The sequence below is a fragment of the Actinia tenebrosa genome, unplaced genomic scaffold (assembly GCF_029948245.1).
Source record: "Actinia tenebrosa isolate PJP-AT-01 unplaced genomic scaffold, QUT_ActTen_1.0 PGA_scaffold16__25_contigs__length_10494907, whole genome shotgun sequence".
NCBI lineage: Eukaryota > Metazoa > Cnidaria > Anthozoa > Actiniaria > Actiniidae > Actinia > Actinia tenebrosa.
In genome coordinates this window covers 8,204,111-8,216,836 of record NW_028292576.1, presented here as the reverse complement: position 1 = coordinate 8,216,836, position 12,726 = coordinate 8,204,111, and the positions used below count along the sequence as shown (strand labels likewise).

Here is a 12,726-nt window from a genome sequence, read left to right as displayed (position 1 = left end):
TCCTGGTCCATCTGCTCACACAAACTGCTAAAATATATTTTTTTCATTCACGTAACCTCCACTTGAAGCAATTCGAACTTTGGGAAAAAATCCTTTTATGAAAAAATGAAGAAAAATCTCATAGAACTGATTTTTTTTTTTGGGCCCAGCAGTCGTTTATTTCCCATTATACGATTGATTAATGTACCACTTTTTATGGTTTCGTTTTATTTGAGTACAAATAAAGATTAGACGTAAAAAATACAATGCAATTGCTTAACGTTAGCGAAGTTTTCTTCATAATCAATATGGTAAGGGAGAAAGGTTTCGCAAGTCAGGTCTGAAGTCTACATGACGCCTCATCTTCCTCGGTCAATGTTTTTGAAATTGTTCAACTAGGGACAATGTATATTTTTATGGTCACTAAGATCGTACTTTAACCTAGATCACTGGAGATTAAACAGTAGGACATCGAGATCAGTGGCGGATCCAGAACAATTTCAAAGACGCTGCGCACGTGACTGTTACCTAGAACTGAAGACAGACATAGCGTCCTCTTTATTTAGGGCGTACCTTATTCTTTATTATTGTTATTGTATAACTTTTATCACCAAGGGAGCGATAGTAGTCGCCCAATTCACCCCCTCCCCTGGATCCGCCCTTGGACATCTCTTCTAGGTCAAACCGAGTGCACCCACATAAAGTCACTTACATCACAAAGCAATACAATGGTAGATATCAGAGTTACAATCCTTCCCTTCAAACAATCGTTTCAAGTCGATAGGCATTTGGAACAATTCAATGAAATATATTCAAACTGACCCAAATACAACAATCCCTTGAAGGCGGCAATATTGTGTAACTAGGACATCTTTGTCTTTTTAGGACCCCTACTAAAAATCTTGCCACAAACTAGTCTGCACATTGCTACGAGGATATAAGACACCACTGCAAAAACTATTCCTAGAACAAATAAAACATCCAACATGTACAACTCATAGAAAGGTAATGTCATGCTTTTTGGTTTAAGATGGTCCAGGTTACCAACTGCCTGGACATATTCTATGAGGTCCGCTGCTTCCTTTACCGGAGATCGTGGGCGCAGTTTTAAGACTCGAGACACGTGACTTGCTCTTTTCTTGTACCTAAAAGACAGGCGAAATAAATAATGTAAGATTATGAATAATATCTCTCTACATCTCTCCCTCCCTCCCTACCTTCTCGTTCTTTTTTTGCCGGATTCTCCTTTACAGCATAGTGTGTATTATTAGAAGTACCATCAACAGAATCTCGTTATTTCCGGCTTTTATTCCATGCAGCACCTTGTGCAAAAGATAAAAATGACAAACCCCATACCTTTCCTCGTATATGACTTGGTTGATAAGACTGACTAGCTGGTCAGTGGTTGCCTTCGCAACAGACAAGACTTCACCCAGGCCATCGCTTTTAATGAACCTCCCATTATCTTGCTGGTCGCCAAAAAATGGTGAGCAGATCATTGGTACTCCATGGTATGATGCCTCAGCCAATCCATTGGCACCACCATGAGTTATGAACAATCTTGTTTTCTTGTGTCCAAGAATATCATTCTGTGGGAGCCACTTTTGCGTTATTACGTTTGGCGAGAGTTTTCCTTTAAACTTATCTAGAAAAGAATTGATATGAAAAGATGAAAACCTTTGTAATTTTAAAATGACAGTGGTATGTGTAGACAGGGGTCCAGCCTAGGGTGTCTGTACTGTTACCCCCCCCCCCTACCCCCTCCTCCCACCATTGGAAAAATAAGCGTTTTGGCGGGCAGATGGAGAAGGGATGACCTGTTGAGGTTACAAAGGATCAGAAATTCTTCCCTATACCCAAGCTTGACCAACGCAATATAGTGGAGGTTATGCTTCTCAATAATTTGAGCCTATAACATCCTGTACTTACCAACTTTCCATATAACTCTTTGTTTTACTTGAGAAAAGGCCCGGTTCATTACGACACTGATGTCGTCGCTAAGGGTATTTACTATCGAACCAAAAGAGACCAGAATGACACCATCGTCACCAGACTCTTCCATGAATTTTTCAAGCTCGGCTGGAAGAGGTTGCGCTGGACCGTAGAGGAAATTACCCACGTCGCGGACGTATGGGGGTATAGGCTGTGCAAAGTCCATTATAAAATCCCTCTGCATCAAAACAAGATCGGCATTGGCCAACGTATCTCTTATACTTTTTCCAGGTGTGACTTCATGCTTCAGCTTCAGCTTACCATACGTAGGATACATGAAATACTCCATCGCAAACACAGCCAGGAAATAAAAGCCAACATTTTTGATCTTATTGGCCAGTCCCTTGACTGCTGTGAGCTCTGACATCATTTGGGGAATGTAGACTGGGTTAGACGAGATACCGAAAACCCTAAACGTCGGTGTGCATAGTGGGCTCATTGTAACTACAACATGTGGGATCTTATATTTGTCAGCTACCAAGCTTGAACATGGGTAAAGGCCATCTCCAATCACGATGTCAGCATCCTGCAGCTCTCTCTGCGCGTGCTCGCTACTAAGGAACAAATCACAGTAATCTCTTTGGTGTTGAAAGACTTGCGAAGCTTGAGACATAAATGCTTTTTGTTCTGTACTGGACATGGATTTGAAGTGATCAAGAACGCTTGGCTTGCCCTCTATGATTGGTGTCTCGAAGACCTTAACATTAGGTTTACCAAAGGCAAATGCATCTTCCTCGCCAACAAAAATTGAAACCTATCGGAAAAAATTGGCAAATGTATCAGGTTCACTATATTAGGTCAAATAAACCTTCCCAAATTCGCTTGATTAACCAAGAAACAATGGCATCTTCAAGTTTAGATGAACTTTACCCCGGGTCCATAAGTTTAGTCCGCTCCGGCGTTTGCTGTTCTTTGGAGCCCAGATGAACTTCAACAAATGTCAAGTCGTATTTAGCTAAAAAAAACTAAGCTTACCGGGGTTTGCATCACATATACTTTTAAATGGAAAAACAAAGAAATAAAACCGTGTTTCTGGGGTATGCAAATAAATCTCACTGTTCATTGTTATTCTTACATGGTAATGTTTTGATGATTTTACTGAAATGTTTTGGAAATGTGTGGCACAGAAAATATCTTTTCAGTACTATATGTAACTTGTGGACATTGTAGCTTTGATAACTTTGTCCTTGCCTCGATCGTTGGTTATTAGTATCATGCTACTTCAGAGGATATATGTAATCGTGAATTAATTTATGTAAAAAATAGTAAGTAAATAATAATAATTGAAGGTCAAGCTGATCCCTATAACACAAACTAATACTAGTGCTAGTGTAGATTATTTAGTTCTATAATTACGATACAAAAAGGTATTAACCGATTCAACTAGGAGGATACATTATCGTGTTGTTACTGCTTCAAACGCTCCTAAATAAACAGCATGTGTACTTACATCATGTCCTCGAGCCTTGAGTTCGTCTCCCAGTTTTGCCATAACCATGTAATGACTACGTCCAAAATGAGGCATCATGACTATCTTGGCTGCCCAAGAACAAGTGACCAATAGAAAATGTAGAGTTAGAAACGCTGGAACCTTCATTGTACTTGACTCACTTGGCACTGGGTCTTGAGTTGAACCTCATTTGCATGTTTTAAACTGAAATCGCTCAACCAATGTTACTAATCAATCAACTTTAATATCTTTAGGTCACGTAATGCCTCAGGCAGAGCTGAGAGCCTGTTGGTGAGGTCGGTTGTATCGTAGTGTACGGGAATTGTCAGGGGAATTCTATTCAAATTCAAATTTCAAGTAATCGGCTAGTAATCGTACCCTACGATAACATAAATTAAACTATATAATAAATATTTATGTGCACGCGCTGATGATACATCGTTTAAATATGATTAAAAAATGAGACCACCCAACCGAATTCACTTCGTGGTCTAGGGGTTAGGGTTAGGGTTAGGGTTAGGGTTAGGGTTAGGGTTAGGGTTAGGGTTAGGGTTAGGGTTAGGGTTAGGGTTAGGGTTAGGGTTAGGGTTAGGGTTAGGGTTAGGGTTAGGGTTAGGGTTAGGGTTGGCATTGTAGTAGTTCTTTGGTGCCGAAGGTACCGAGTTCGATTCTAGGTGTCTTCACTTAATTGTTTTTCTAAGTGAGGAGAACCAAAATTTCTAAGTCCCACTATTGTTTTCGGAAACCTATGACGTACTTCGTTAATCCGTACACGACGATAGTACCGTGAGGTTGTCCGGTTTGTGAAATTAAAGTTCGAGAATTGACCAGAGAAAAATTTAGGAGGAAGTCCACCTAATACTTTATCCAGAGCTGGAAACTTACTACCCAAATTTCAAGATGAAAAAGGAACTGTGGACGTGGTTTCAATAATAAAATGGACAAAATGCTGCAACAATTTAGTTTGGTCTTAAGTTTACGGTATGTTGGTATGTATATTCTCAAAGATAAAAGTCATATACAGTCAATGTCATTAACGTTGTCCACCGAAAAAAGACATTTACACATTTACAAATTTAGACATTTATAAAATTTGTATGTCTCAATTTTGTTTTAATCAACTAAACATTTAGGAATTTACACATTTAGACATTTAAACATTTAGACATTTAGACTAAAAGAAATATCACGTGTTTCCTCGAGCGTTCTGGCATAAAGCAAATGCTGAAATACCATTAACCATCTTAAATCCTCACTAAATGGTCAGGGCATTCTGGATTTTCGATTCACGAGTTGAATTTTACATTTAAAGTTCAGGCTGACGCACACGAGGCAAAGAATACATAATGAAGTATGTAATGTACGCGACAGGTCACCAGGCCCAGAAGAGTTGTCCGAGAGACACTGGGTACTATTGCGATAGAACTAAGATAGTTAACACAGCACGTGAACTTTAGTTATGAAATTTAGTTATTAAGAGGAATATGGGAGATTGTTATTGAGTTTTTCTTTTGGATTCGATAGGGACACATTCGGTAAGTCTATTATAGTTTGTATTAGATCACACAGATTGATTCTAAGAATATCTTTGATTGTATTTATAGTGAACCGCGCATCGATACACGACACATCGACGCATCAACACAGCATACTTTCGAGAATTTCTATCTTGTGGCATAATAACGACATGAGAGATAATGAATATTCGTTTAATCTGATTAGGAAATAGATGTATGTATTGAATGCGAGTTTCATGAAGGACCCAATAAATATAGATTGATGAAAGCATAGTTAATATCGATGAAAGGCAAGAATATTTTCTACATTAAATATTTCTTTTGGTCTAAAGGTCTAAATGAGTAAATGTCTTTTTCGGTGGACAACGTTAATGACATTGACTGTATCAGTAATAAAATCAAATAAATAAAAAAATAAATGAACAGTGGAAAAATATAATCATACATGTTTCTATACAATGACTTTATTTCGTACATTCACTTAATCCGGTAATGATGTTAGGTTTGACTTTTCATTAATACCACCCTTTCCGAGTTCTCTTTTACTTATGGTTTAGAAACACAGCCGTAGAGTGCACGCACTAAAACCGTGAACATTAAATAGTACTAATAAGTACTATTTTATACAGAATCCTTTGTTTTCTATTGTTAAATTATCACCAATTAGTGCTAAAAATTAGTATTTGTTTTACGGATTTAGTGTGAGCACTCTATTGTACACATTTGCAAATGGTCTATTTAACTAGGTTTATTTACGATTCAGTAGTTTTACAAAATGATAAATCCGGCGCGCTCATTGGTCCCAATATACGTCTAAATTTATGCTGCTATATTCACCTACAGGTTAATATATAAACTCGCGCACAAAAAACTCTCTCTCCGTTATTCATTAAATTCACTTGTTAAAAATACATACTAAAACAATTATTCGCCTCAGGCTCAGTGAATATCAGGGAATATTTACCTCGCCGCTCGACATTTTTTTAAGAATAGATTCTTAATTTGGCTTGGGTGTAAAGTGTTCCTACTTCAGAACAATTGACATTCCTACACCCATTTATTTGTTAAACGGTTGCACAAGAGAAAACAAGTGAAACTAGATGCATACATATACGACACGTGATCTGAAATGAGGAAACATTATCCCCGAAAAAAATAAAGCTTTTTTTTTTAATTCTCTCGACTACTCTAGGTACGGTAATACGTGAACTTCTACATCTTTCAATAGACAGGAAGAATGGTATGGAATTTGAAATCTTATCGATTCAGCTAATTTTCCGCTCAGGGACACCTAACACTGAGTTTTCAAGCTTGCTCCTCGTACTCTGAGGGTTCCGTTTTGGAACGTCTGTTACTGGGTTTCTTTTATATCTTAAAAGTTTTTTCAGCTCAAATAGAACTTTGTCATTGCGGAATGCATAAAGAAAGGGGTTTAAGCAAGAATTAACTCCGTAGAATAACAGCCCAACAGTGTTCCAAATAGCGAAGCGAGTTACTGAACTACCGACAGTTTCAAGATTTACGGTCCAATAAACTATCGCCGTTGGAGCGACACTAAAGAATATATTCGTACTTACGACAAGCAAGATCATCTTGGCCATTCTTACATCTCTTTTTATCCCAACGTTAAGTCCGGACTGTCTGACTGTGTAGAACATGTGACCGTACAAGATGTATGAGCACGAAGAAATAGCTATACTCACCATTTGAAGGTAGTGCACATAGGTACTATGACTTTCTGGACTTTTGTAATTAATACAAGAATAGTCATCGGGAACTAGGTACATGTGTAAAGCAAAGGGTAATGATACTATAATAATGATTATAAACCAAATGCCTGTCAGCAGAAGTTTGGCAATACTTTTAGTTATCCTAATTCCTGGATTCATACTGAACACAATACAGAGATAGCGCTCTATCACCACGAGAAACCCTACAAGAACACTTAGGCACTGCGCTGTGATAACTAGAGTTAGTAAGCTACCACAAAAAAATCCTGCAGACAACGACATCTCAATATACTCAGAATTTGAAATGGTACGACGAAGCACCGTGAGAATAACCAGAAATAATCCAAGAAGGAAATCCCCCAGCGCCATGTTACACACCAAAAGCATAGCTACGTTCTTTCTTAAGGCTCTACTAGATGCGACAGTTAACATGACAATGGAGTTAGTAACAATGGCAATGACACCAATTGGTATGTTGGGTAATGTCCATTTGATGATTTCCTGCAAGCAAAGATGAGAAATATGGACAGAATAATAAGAGGATGGATAAGGCCTGCTGCAAAATGCGGAGCAGAGTTTTGCATGTAAAGGCACTTCTTGACAAATGACTGAAAAGTTGAGTTTCCAAAAAGCAGACAAATTAATACGAGGTAATATAGTGTATCGAGAGCAATTAATTTGAAATCGAAATATGCTCTTATTAACATCCAGTGAGGAGTAAGGATTCCTTATCAAGGAACACCATATACAGTTGCGTCTGATCGGATCGCTATAGGACACCAGTCCCTTGAATGTTGTGAGATTCGAGAGGCTTGCAATTTGCGTGATTGGTGACGATAGTGGGTTGGAAGTGACATCGAGTTGTATAAGGAATGACAAATGTTTCGTGACGTATATGGTGTCCCAAGTTTGCATCAAGTTGAAACTTAAATCTCTGCAAACAAATAAACAAGCACATAGATAAATAAGAAATAAAAACAGTTTAGATGTCCATATTTTTAAGCATTGATAGTGTTCCCCAAAATCTTCCTGGAAAATTTAAATAATTCACTTTTAGTCAAGTCTCCAGTGTCTAGTCGTTCTAGCGTTTCGCACTAATTGGGGACACTTTCCGCTCACACGCACTACCACTTCATTCAATATTAAATTATATTTGAATCTCATTTGCGCGTGAAAAGGCATGTGGGCAATGATGTGTCAACCATTTGACCGATGAAGCGCACATTAGAAAGTGATGCTGCAATCGCGTGCCGGCCACATACTGCGCGCATTATATAGGAATTGCATGATTCGTTCAAAAGTCAACCAATCACAGCGCGCGTTATATCTTTAATCATTTAGCTAGTAACCGCGCGCCCCTTATAGATAGACAGACAATTTTGGTTCGTTTTATACTGACGCAACGCTTTTTTTTACAAAGTGTGATGTTGTCTTACAGTATTTGAAGACTTTCAAGTCCGCGAAATGCATCTTTTCCTATGTGTCGTATTCTGTTATGAGACAAATTCCTAGAAAGAGGATAAATAGAGATTATCACATGTTAAGAACTTGATATCGTTTTTATTCACGAGTTTTTCCGTATCATATCGCGAACGAGCGAGTCCTCGAGCGATATGATACGGAAAAACTCGTGAACAAAAACGATATCAAGTTCTTAACATGTAATAATTTGTTTATTACACATTTAGGCTCGATATATAACACACACAAAATGTTTTATTGTCTTAAATATCCTTAACCGACTTACACCATTTCAAAATGTTAAAGAATTATACGTTTCCAATTCAATATCATTCAAAATATCAAAGCTTAATTAAAAATGTAAGAAGCACAAAATTCATCATCTTGAATTTGATAGAAATAAACACTAAATAGAGATTTATCTCGTCACTCTTGACTACTATCGCTAGATTCTATAACATATCGCTTCCTTTTAGCTGGCACAGCAGGTTGAGCATTGTTGTTTATGTTGATCTCAATACTGCTTCCAGAAATCGTAGCATTAGGAAAAATGCTAGGTACACTACAAGTTGTAGTCGAAAAAGATGAAAATTGACCAACACTAGAAGACAAAATTACATCTGAATGTGATGATTTTTGAACACAGAGTTCTTTGGGCTGTGATTCAGAACTTATGATGGTACTTATCTGTTGAAGTTGTCGAGAGTTGAGAGACAAGTAGTTGTTTATGCTCTGAATGTTCTTGTGACCAGATATCTGCATGATTTGGTTTGGAGGAATATTATTATCATTCAGCTTCTGAAGCATAGTTTTACGTGCAGAGTGGTTGGTAAGATTGTTCTTCATGGGAAGTTCTGCATTTGAAGCCATTGTTTTCATGAATGAATACAATTGATTGATTCCAACAGGTGTTTTCTTGAACCAAGCCTGTGTCACCTTTCTTTCTTTCACGTTGTTTACAGCTATGTAAAAGGGGGAATCGGCTGTATTGCATTCCTGTGGTCTTTTCAGAGCAAATTCTTTGTATAGTTTAACTGGACATCTTTCTTTTCTCTCGATTTCATACATTCTTGGTTTTACAGAACGAATATCTCTCGGGTTTTCGCCGGTTCTCGTTTTCGTTTGGCGTTCATTATATTCCAGGTATTCAAGCTCCCCACTTTCATCGTTCTTAAGCTGAATGTCTCCCCAACAAAGGTCTTTGTGTTCTTTTCCTCCTCTCATACCAAAGTTTAGAGTATTGTTAAGCCACAGGGTGTTTAACATAGCCTCTGGAGATCCACTTCCCAACTGACCTTTTCTGTATAACTCATCTATCTCCTGCTCAGTAATGGAGCGTGCAGCGTTTGGTTTGCCTCCTTTTCCTGAAGATTTGAGCTCTTTCCGCTTAGCCTTCAGCACTTCGCGAGTACCGGAAAACTCAACGGAGTTTATGAGGGAATACCCATATTTCTTTTTCCTCAGGTATCTCTCGATGCTTGCTATGATTGAGCGGAGAGAAGATGGCTCGTAGTTGGTTCCATCTTGCTTTCTTACTCCTAAAACAAACTCTTGCAAGTATGAATCCAGCTCTGTAGGAGTAATTTCTTCTGGTTCTCTATCAGTTTTGCGGCTTAAAAAAGCCTTTAACAATGCCATGTCTTGATTCGTTTTTCTACTCAAATTTTGGTTTTCACTCTCTTCCAAAAATTGGGAAATTCCATCTTCTGAAAAGATGACGAATCGAGGATTTGACTCATCCATCTTCGATTCATACGTCGAGAAAACGCCGCAAAGCTACCACATCTAGCGATGTGACGTCACTTGAATAGAACAAACAATGTGATTGGTTCAAGTAAAATATATCGCAAGATTTGATTGGACAGTTTACCGTGAAGTGATATCGTATCACTTCACTGATATGGTTTTTATTCACGGCTTTATTTCACGGATATCGAGCTTAAATGTGTAATAAATATCCATATAAACTTTAAATCTTAAAAACATCATTTTTAATCTTGGCGATAGAATACTTACAGAGTTACAAGCCTATCGAATGAGAGAAAAACGTCATCTTCAATGCCATCAATGCTGTTATTAAAAAGATCCCTATACGATAAACAAAGAACATATAAGGGACAGTAGATAGAAAAACGTTTGCGCATGCATGCATTTCAGCACGTTTTCTAGGAATTTTGAAGAGTTTGAGTAAGAAAATAACTGTTTGTTTTATACTTCAATTATGTTACTGACCGTGACGTCACCCCAGGCTTCATTAAAGATGCGAATTTTGACTGGTTCACAGAAACAGCTTATACAAAGCATCATCATTATACTCAAAGTTTCCACAATGTTTTATATTGTAAATTTGATGTCTCATGCATAATGGCTAGTGTTTAGTATTAAAAATTAAACCAAATACACTCAAAAGCTTGGGGTGACGTCGTCACAGTCATTAAAATAATAGAACCTTCATAACTTAAAGACGCAACATTCAAATGAAGAAATATTTCACCATTCAACTATTCACTTTATGTAAAATCAATACTTAAAATATTGTATCAGGGGTTAGGTGCACTTTAATAAAGCGAGACATATTTCAATTTAACATTTTCAACATGAGTTGGTAGACTGGCCTTTTCGTTTTCAGTTTAAAATAATGCTTAACTTTATTGCAATTCATCTCAGGTATTATTCATAAATTTTTTATTACTATATGAGCAGTTGGAAGTATGGATATCGTTTTTCACCCTGAAAAAGGACGAGGGAAGACACTCTTCAAATCTGCAGTGTCCTGACTGCGGAAGTAAAGCCTGTGCATCATTCTAGATCGAAACTGAAGTGATGCCTTATCCTAATCCACTCATACACTAAATGTTATTCTCATACTCATTAATAATTTATGAGGAAACCAGCCAATCAATGGGCTATTTGTGGGTCACATGATGCTCAGCACCATTAAGGCATGGCTCTTTTGAGGAAGTGATGGAAAATCAGTTATTTATTCATATCTTTGACAGTTTACTATGAATCTTTCCCAAATTTGGCTCGTAGTAGTAATTCTTCAAGGCAAGCAATTACCGCATATCTGTTACCATGGAAACCAGGTCACGTGACCACAAGGCCGCCATCTTGGATTTTTTTAAAAAATCGTTTGTAGTCGTATTGAAACTACTTCAAAAGTCCTGAAAATCCATATTCCTTTTGATATTTGCAATACCTATATGGATCTAATTGGATATCTTGGAAATTATATTAAGTTTAATTCTTAGAATATTTTTAATTTTTTGGAAAAAATAGAAAATATTCTAAAAATTAAACTTAAAATAATTTCCAAGATATCCAATTAGATCCATATAGGCATTGTAAATATGAATAGTAATCTGCATTATCATGACTTTTAAAGATGTTTCGGTACGTTTACAAACGGCTTATTTAAAAATCCAAGATGGCGGCCTTGTGGTCACGTGACTTAGTTTCCATGGTAACCAAGGCTCTAAGGTTCCTTCTTTTCACAAAAGACATTAACTTGCCAAGTTTGGGGAAGATTCGTAGAAAACTGGCTATGATATAGCTAATCAGTTTTTCATCTGAGAGCCATGCGTTAATGATGCTGAGTGTTACTTGAAACCTGATAAAGTAACTGCATGGAACAAAATTAATTCAGTCCGCGCGGACTTGAAATCCCGTCCAGTCCGATATTGGAGGCTTTGAAATATTACTTCTTCGTTTGCACGTTACGTCATTGCGGCCATGTTGGTACCATTTAACAAAAGATTTCTCATTAGCATCCAATGGCCGCCATGTTTCCCGATATTATATATGTATATATATATATGTCATGCCTTTTAGCGTTATCTATTTTTCATTAGTAAGTGTTTCAAAAAAATATGTAGAGATACTTGTCAAAGACTGGAGTACTTTCAGGCTTAGAATAGATCCGACAACTGCCTACTTATATTTTCGAAATTACTCAAACTTGTCTTCCTCAAATATGCTAATGCAATCATAGTTCCTTAAACTACCAAACATAACAATAAAAAGCACGCAAAGGCATTTGGGATAGTTCTGGATCCTCCTCTGATCTAGACCTCGCTCCCTACCATAACTTTCAGTTGCTCAGTGGTTAGAGCGTCTGGCTAGTAAACAATTAAGAGGGTCTCTAAGGGTTCCAGTTCCAAAAAAAGATTAGCTTGATAAAACATAATTAACCCCTTTAACAATAGAAATTGCATTACAAAGTGTGCACTTACAAAGTGTGCACACTATTCTTGTGAGGAAGAAGCTCTCCAAGATCTCTCATTTGTCGTAAACGACACTTGACAAACAATAAACCGGTGTCCAATGTAGGCATACGTATACAGCTACTGTTCCCATAATAGGAGTTGTTAACGTGATGGTCAGGTGCTGAGCATGTTTCAGACCTTACTTGGATACTAAGTATCACCATTGAAACCAAAAACAGCATTATCTATGAAAAAATATGGTTTTCAGTGCATGGTGATGAAAATAGACTTTCATAACTAGTGATGTAACGATTTTACGTAGAAGTCGTTAAAGAAGTCACTGAGATCAGACAACAATGATAACAAGAAAAGAGAAAATGAGTAAAAAAGAA

At 37.3% G+C, this 12,726-nt stretch overlaps 2 protein-coding genes and 1 long non-coding RNA gene across 3 annotated transcripts; 1 reads left to right on the top strand and 2 right to left on the bottom strand.

Annotated features, from left to right (window-relative positions):
• Positions 1–187: 187 nt before the first annotated feature.
• Positions 188–3,796, bottom strand: LOC116290602 (UDP-glucuronosyltransferase 2B7). The gene is made up of 4 exons (XM_031697669.2): positions 3,422–3,796; positions 1,909–2,725; positions 1,336–1,624; positions 188–1,124 (listed from the first exon to the last, which is right to left on the bottom strand). Exons 1-4 carry the CDS (start codon positions 3,566–3,568, stop codon positions 842–844), a joined length of 1,536 nt encoding a protein of 511 aa, XP_031553529.2. The 5' UTR covers positions 3,569–3,796; the 3' UTR covers positions 188–841.
• Positions 3,797–4,785: 989 nt separating this feature from the next.
• On the top strand, positions 4,786–5,206 carry LOC148910706 (uncharacterized). The gene is made up of 2 exons (XR_016119922.1): positions 4,786–4,956; positions 5,026–5,206. It is a non-coding gene; the product is annotated as an uncharacterized LOC148910706 (long non-coding RNA).
• A 465-nt stretch (positions 5,207–5,671) lies between these two features.
• Positions 5,672–12,577, bottom strand: LOC116301517 (follicle-stimulating hormone receptor-like). The gene is made up of 4 exons (XM_031710588.2): positions 12,362–12,577; positions 10,146–10,217; positions 8,105–8,176; positions 5,672–7,602 (listed from the first exon to the last, which is right to left on the bottom strand). Exons 1-4 carry the CDS (start codon positions 12,574–12,576, stop codon positions 6,204–6,206), a joined length of 1,758 nt encoding a protein of 585 aa, XP_031566448.2. The 5' UTR covers position 12,577; the 3' UTR covers positions 5,672–6,203.
• Between the last annotated feature and the right edge of the window lie 149 nt (positions 12,578–12,726).